General features: G+C 49.5%; 1 protein-coding gene across 2 annotated transcripts in view; it reads right to left on the minus strand.

Annotated features, from left to right (window-relative positions):
• Positions 1-1,420, minus strand: part of ESRP1 (epithelial splicing regulatory protein 1) — a 30,167-nt gene extending 28,747 nt beyond the window's left edge. For both annotated transcript variants that reach the window (XM_054638373.2, XM_077191450.1), the window contains exons 1-3: positions 1,289-1,420; positions 954-1,082; positions 3-116 (exon numbers count right to left, since the gene is read on the minus strand). In XM_054638373.2, coding sequence (XP_054494348.2) covers positions 3-116; positions 954-1,082; positions 1,289-1,420 — 375 coding nt within the window. The remainder of the gene's footprint in view (positions 1-2; positions 117-953; positions 1,083-1,288) is intronic.
• Between the last annotated feature and the right edge of the window lie 6,224 nt (positions 1,421-7,644).

A 7,644-nucleotide genomic window follows, 5' to 3' on the forward strand; every position in this document is an offset into this window, starting at 1 on the left:
ACCTTTTTGGAAGCTTCAGGGTGTAGAACCTGCCTAATGTGCAACTGTCCATCAGTACAGAAACAGAAAGAAGTACCTACACCAATGTTCAGTTCATTGCTCACGGACTGATTAAACTGTTGGCAGGAACAAGAAAAGACATACATGTTACAGAGATCAGAGTGGTACCACTAGGCAGTGTCATCAGTTGGTAACATGTTATTCCTGGGCAGCAGGAACACAGAGCTGGAATTCTTTTTCATATAAGCCTATTCCTTCACTTCTGTAGATTTGTTTCTTACTAGCTAAGCACATGCTAACTTCCATGATAAATCTCTTCACAAGGAAACTACCCCTTTCCCCCCCTTCTAATGAGATATCTCTACACAGCCCACACCACAGAATAAAATCCTTTTCAAGATTTGCAAGAGCATTGCAATGAGACAAAGCTGATTGCAAAGACCTGAGGCAGTACTGGGGCAGAAGAGCTTTTTAGACAGGGCACTCAAGCATGTCAGAAAGAAGACAGGCTTTCAGCCCTACCCTCAATGGGAATCACACACACTTCCTTGTTAAGCTAGAGGCTTCAGCACCATCATCTTCCCAGGACTGAGGAGCACAAGCCTTAACAGGGGACACCTAAAGCTGGCTTCTTCCAACACTGATGAGGGCTCACCCTCAGCTGAAACTCACTCAGGGTCCAGCATGGCAGGAGAGTGGGGTAGGGAAATAGCTAACCCTAACCTTCCTCTCTTGGGGTTCAGTTCTTCCCAAGGCAAATAAAGAGAAGGCAAGGGAGAAAGCCTGTAAGTGTAGGTCTTTGTGGGCCTTTCTGGCCCACACGTGTTTGTGTTGCTCCCGTACCAGGCTCCTCTGCTCTGATGGTGGGGATAAGCAGATGATGATACCACCTCCACCCCACGGGGGAGCTCCCAAAGGAGACCGGCACTTAGCGGCCAGGTATGGGGTGTCACCTGTCTCAGTGCCTGCTCCAGCGGTGGAGCCAGTGCCAGGCTCTCCACATCCACTTGGGTGATCTCCTGGCACTCAGCCGTCAGTTCTGTGTGGTCAGGCCGGACCAGCACGTCATGCAGGTGCCCCAGCTCCAGAGAAAGCAGAGGAGGGGGTGAGTCAGCTCTCCGGGCTGAAAGTCCCCACCTGCAGCACCAGCCCCTACCCTCCACCAGAGCCTGCTCCAGCCTGGGACACCCACTACCAGCCCAGCGCCGAGACCACCCTGCCTGCATCCAGCATGGCAGGCGCCAAGGGGAGCAGCAGGTCGGGGTGCTCCCCCATCGGGTGAAAATACCTCCTTACTCCTCAGGTCGACCACTTTCCACAGGAGTTGGAGCAGCTCTCGTTCGTCCGAGCCCAACCTTGCCCCGTTGGTGCCCGCCGTGGTCACGAAGAGAATCACCAGGTAGTCGGGAGACGCCGTCATCGTGCCACCGGGCCAGCAGAGAGGATAAAAAGAAGGAAAGGGAGAAGAGGGGAAAGAGAAGAAGCCGGAAACTTTCCTTGCCCCAGGCGCTTCCAAGCAAGACCCAAGCGGCAGAATCCCCAGCTGCAGCCTCACTCCCCAGGGACTTGGCGTGGGGGAGGCGCACGGCTCCCCCTCTTTCCCACCCCCTTTTCCCCGAGGTGGGTGTAGCCGCTCCCACACTGACTGCACTCCTGGGGAAGGCGCAATGGCTGCGAGCTTTTCTGCGCGGGGCCGCGGCAGCACCTGCCCGCCCCCGACCCACGTGGTGCAGGTAACACACACCTGGCGCCGCCGCCCATTGGCCCCGCCGGGCGGGGACGTGGCAGCGCGCCGGGGGCCGCGGCCGGAGTGCGGGGCTGGGATTGCGGGCGGGACGCCCGGCGCGGACCGGGATTGCGGAGATGTTGCGGGGTCGCGGCTGTGGAGGAGCAGCCCCGGGCCCCTGAGGAGCCTCAGCGTGCCCGGACCCTGGCGAGCCGCGCCTTCCGCCGGCGAGGAGCGCTGCACCGGGATGGTGCAACTCCTGAGCGACGGGGCGGGATCGCCCGGTCCTGCCGGGACATGCTGCAGAGGGCACCTCTGCTCCTGCCCTGCTCCGGCAGCTCCGTCCCCCGGACGGAAGGGCAGGGGAGATGGCCACGCCGCTCGTAACAGCCCCGGCGGCTCCTCCGCCTTTGGTCGGGGCCCGGAGGGGCCGGTGTGGTGCCAGGGAGCGCTGTGTCGGCGTGCGGGCCGGCTGCCCCCCGAGCGGCTCCGAGAGAGACCAGGAGCTCAGGGCGGTAAAGCCTTTTCCTCTGCCGTCCTTAAGGCAACGGCATCGCAGCTTCTCACCGTTCTGGCACGGCGGATCAAGTCGTGTGTTAAGAGCTGGCTGGTTTGGCTGTCGCAGCCTTCCCTTGATGAACTGGTGATTTTGGCTCTTTTGACAATCTCTCTTGTCTTATGGTAAAATCTCTATTTTAAAATCTCCTTTTTAAATGCGCCATTCTCCAAGACAAATTTTTTTCATGACAAATCACAGAATGTAGAGTAAACCACGCTAACTTTCTGCAGGGAATCCTGTAATATACTTAATTATTTAGGACCTCAGTTGTTCATTTCCAACTTCATTGAGATGTTGCTTCTTGAAGTTTTTCTGAGATCACAGACTCATGGAATATACTGAGTTAGAGGGTGATGCTGATTAGGTTTTGCCTTTTTTTGCTTTTATACGTTCTCTGTGCTCTTCACACATATATTTGTAACTCTGTCACCTATTGAATTAGTAGCTAGTTTTCCCAGTACTTTTCCATGGCCTTTCCCTAAGCAGAAAGACAAAACAAACTCCACAGCTCTAAGCCCCGGGGGGTACAAGGCCCCAGCGGTTCTGGTTCTTGGTTCTTCCTGGGAACCAAGGCCGAGAATGACTCTTGGAGATACATTCTCATGGACAAAGTACAGCCAGTGCTGAAGGGGGGGCTCCAGAGGAGGGGCTTGACTTGGGGGGGAATTGAATCACCACTTGTCCTTCTAATGAGTGCTTTTAATCAATTTTGCTAATTTCCTAAAACCTATAGAAATGTACTCACCCCTGGAGGGGGTAGGTTTTTGTGGAAGTTTTCCATAACTGCCCCTGAAGGCCTTCATTAAAGATCCTCTTTTATATTACCTCCTTACTAAAATTATCTTGAGTTTCATTTCCAGGTTGGGAAATAGGCAACAAGGGGACCCATCAGGATCATTGAGTACAACTCCTGGCCCTGTGCAGGAAACCCCAAGAATCACACCATGTGCCTGAAAGTGTTGTCCAAATGCTTCTTGAACTAATGAAGGCTTGGTACTGTGACCACTTCCCTGGGCATCCTGTTCCAGTGCCCAGGAACCCTCTGGGTGAAAAGCCTTTTCTTGATATCTAGCATAGACTTCTCCTGACTCAGCTTCATGCTGTTTCCTCAAGTTCTTGTCACTGTCACAAGAATGAAGAGATATGTACTTGCTCCTTGTGAGGATGTTGAGGACAGTCTCAGGACACAAGTTGAGGTCTCGCCTCAGTCTCTTCCTTTCTTTTCAGCTGCTCCTAATAAAGTTTCCCCTCAAGGCCTTTCACTATTCTGATGGCCCTCCTTTGGACACTCTCTAAGAGGTTTACATCTTTCTTATATTACAGTGATCAAAATGTCACACAATACTGGAGGTGAGGCTGCCTCAGAGCAGAGCAGGACAATCCCCTCCCTTGCCCTGCTGGCGATGCTGTCCCTGGTGCCCCCCAGGACAGGGCTGGCCCTCCTGGCTGCCAGGGCACTGCTGACTCACATTCAACTTTCCACTGACCAGGACCCCCAGGTCCTTTCTGTGGAGCTGCTCTCCAGCCTCTCGTTCCCCAGGCTGTCCGTACATCCAGGATTGCCCCATCCCAGGTGCAGAATCTGGCACTAACCCTTGATAAACTTCATACAGTTAATGATTGCCCATCTCTCTTAATTTTTCAACATCCCTCGGCAGGGCCTCTATGCCCTCAAAGGAGTTGACAGCTCCTCCCAATTTGGTGTTGTCGGCATATTTACTTAGTATGTCTTTGAGTCCCACGTCCAAGTCTTTAATGAAGACATTGAAAATAACTGGGCCAAGGATGGAGCCTTGTGGAACCCCACTAGTGACAGGTTGCCAGCCTGATGTCACCCCATTCACTATAACTCTTTGCATATGACCTGTGAGCCAGCAGCTCACCCATCATGTCAGCTCATTGTTCAGCTGTGTGCTGGACATTTCAATGAAGGTGTGCCTTGTGTGTTTCTTCATCACTATTCCTTGTACTGCTGCAGGTTCACAGCTTGCACCACCTTTTATTAGCACAAACACATTTGTTTGTCGGGAAGGGAGCAGATGTGTTTCACCACTGCTGGGGATCCTGTCAGCCACTGACTTGTCCCCATAGTGCCTGGCATCCTCTTCCTGCCCTGCTGTGGTTTGCTGCAGCCTGGTTCTCCTTGTGGTGGCTGCTACCAAATTCCAGCATGACACATGATGGCTAGAGTAATTTTCACTCTCTCTGGTCCAAGATTTCAAAATTGACATTCACTGGTAGCAGAGACTGCAATTTAAGGGCTTAAAATGTCAAATTAATCCCTGCAGTTTTTTAAAGCAGTAGCTGAAATTTTCCATGTGAATCCAGTATCAGGAAACAACTAAGATAATTGTACCCTATTTGTCCGAGGTTTAAAGCACCTGGTTTTCTTTGTGCATTTGTCTTCTCACTTTTGATCCACAGAGTAAAACATTTGTGAAGTGAAGGTCTGGGGTGTTTGTCCTCAGTAGTGGCTGCAGGTGATCTGTACTCAGCATCTGAGGAGTGATGTTGGTCCTCACACAGGGAGTTTGCTTTGTGATCTCTGCTTAGGCTGGAGCAGCAGGATTCAATGGCATAGGATTTCTTTGTGCAGTTTCCCTTTCAGGTCGTAGTTTACTGCAACTTCTTAGAAAAACATTTATACTTTAGTACAAAAATCCAGCACGTTTCTGAAATTACTTCACAGTGGAGCATGCCAGACAGAGAGTTCTGGCTTGGCTGGCTGCTTGTCTTTCAGTGAAACTTAATCATGTTTCCTCGGCAGTTTCTTTCTCAATGCCAGCTTGGCTTTTGCGATGCAGCCCTTGTCTTTGTGAGAATGATTTTTGGATGGGCACCTGTTCCTTTATTCTACTGATTTGTTGTGTTCTGGCTTATGCACTTTTTTTTCTTTTCTTCTGCCTTATTGTTTCATCCTGTGTCTCTGTCCACCTAGGAGCATGAGAGTTCCCAAATTATTGCTGCAGCAGGCTGCATTATGTACAGTAACTCCTTTTAAAAGTGAAACCATACCCTGAAAGTATTTTAAATTCTCATTATGTATTTTGGGTTACTGGCTAACCGTTGTTTCATTTATTGATTTGTTTATGAAGCTGCTTTTGCAATTGCTACTGTAGGGCCATTACCTTTTATTTTTCTCTTTCTTGGCTAATACATGCCCTAAAACACCTGTTTTCCAGTCACAGTTCCCATTCCACCCTCTTTCTTGCATGCTTGCAGCATCTGGTCCAACAACATGCACCAGTTGGTCAGGTTCCTGTGTTGTGTTGCCCAGGCTCTTGGCATTTGTGTATTCCCATTCCAGTTGCTTGTCCCAGGCCATTCCATTGTCCTGGGACAGGTTAAGCATAGTCTTTGCATGAAGTGTCACCTTCCAGATGACATGGGTGTTGTTATCTACAGGAAGGTACTGGCCTGCTTTGAAGCAAGTCGATCTCTCAGGGCTTCTCCCAGCACGCTGTTGCTGTACTCATCTCCTCTCTGGCAGTCCTTTTGTTTCCTGCCTGCTGTCTGTCTGCCCAGCCCTTTTGCCAATCTCAATGGAACTGTTTTTTTCTGTCATTTTTGTATTAGTTCCGGTGATTTCCCACCATGTGTTCTTTTGTTCCAGTTACTGTAACAGGACAGTTCTGAAACAACTCACACCCTTCTTGCCAAGGAGCTCACACCTCCCGCCCCCAACACTGCAAGAGACTCATGTGTCCTCTTATTTATTTCCTCCATTTTCCTGAAGCTTCCTTCTTTCACCCATTGATCCCCTTCCTAACAAACAAACAACCTGTGACTTTGCACTTCTCCATATGTCCAGATTTTTTCTGCCAGTTCTGCATCTCCCGCCCTGCTCTATTCCTCTACAGGAGGGTCTTCACCCCAATACCACCTGCAACTGTTATCCTTTCCAGCACAGACCTTTGGCCTCTGACAAGTATCCCACCCATATCACTTTTCCCCAGTTTCCTTCCAGAATATCAACTTCTTACAACTGAAATTGGAGAATCAGCTCTGTCATTCTTTTTTGAATGTGTTAATGTTCACCACCATTTTTTTTAAATGTCTCTAAGATAACTGCTGTTCCTAACCGAATTCTGTTATCTCTACTTTCATCAGTGGAGAAAATACCCCCCCAAAATACCCAAATTGCTTCTTGATATCATGCAACTGAGTGACATTCAAGCATAGCTGTTCTTGCAGCAAGGAGATGCCTGACCTGTAAGCCCAGCCATGTGCTGAAGTCAACGACACTGCATTCAGAGCCATCTAAACGGAATCCTGCAAAGATGATTCTGTTCACATCCAGAGCTGCAGCTGTTCCCAGAAGTGAGGGAGTCACTGCAGATAAAAAAAGCAGGGCTGGAATTCCCCTGCCAGTTACCAAAGACTCACTGGCTGACCTGGTTGCAGTACTGTTGCAGGCTGTCCCAGCAGACAAGTCATCTGACAGGGACTGCGCTCCTCTGGCACAATGGCACACACAGTGATGCCCACGTTTGGAGTAGTTGTGAAGCTACTGCCCCACCGAAGTCTCCAAAGAGCCCCTAAACATGATCAAAACAAGCTATGCCAACTGTCAAAAGGCATTGTGCTACTCTAGTAAAATACATATGAAGGGGTTTTTCTTGTTTTCTGCATAAAGATACTGTATTTTACTTCAGGTGTTTAATCTGGTAATTCATCAGGATGAGACACAGGTCCACACTGGGGCAAGAATGACAGCAGGGAAATCTGCCAGCATGGCGAAGGATGCCCCTTGTTTTTCAAATTGTGAATTATTTTTTTAAAGGAATTTGTACTTTAACTACATCTGTTCAAATAGCATGAGGCAGAACCATGTTTTCAGTGAACTGGGAAGAAATTCTAGCTGATGAGTATCCCTGCACTGCCACAAAACACCTCTTCAGGTGTGCCAGTAGAACTCTTTGGGGAATTGCATGCCGGCTCCCCAACATGTGCTGTGGGGATGGGAACTTCCTGAACTAGTTTCACCACCACAAATGGATGTATTGAACCACAACCTTGTTTAAAGTGATGCAACATTTTCATGTGGAGTACAACCTAGAGGACTGCTGCTCCTGGTGTAAGTGAAAGTTTGAAATGCTGAGAGAGCAGCAAGCTCAGCTACTGGAACAGAAAAGGGGCTTGTGAAGTCCTGATACACACATAAACCAGTGTATTTCATAAGCAGCTGTTTCAGACACAAGAGGCAGATAGCAAGGGATAATTATCACCGTTAAGGAAAGTGCAGGTATTTGGCTGAGGCTTCCATCTAGAGATGTAACACATATTTTTACAGCTTCCTCCAAAGGCCCATGGTGCAGCTTTGCTGTCAGGCATAGAACTCGTACCGAAACTTGTGTAA

This window comes from Agelaius phoeniceus, chromosome 1, assembly GCF_051311805.1.
Source record: "Agelaius phoeniceus isolate bAgePho1 chromosome 1, bAgePho1.hap1, whole genome shotgun sequence".
NCBI lineage: Eukaryota > Metazoa > Chordata > Aves > Passeriformes > Icteridae > Agelaius > Agelaius phoeniceus.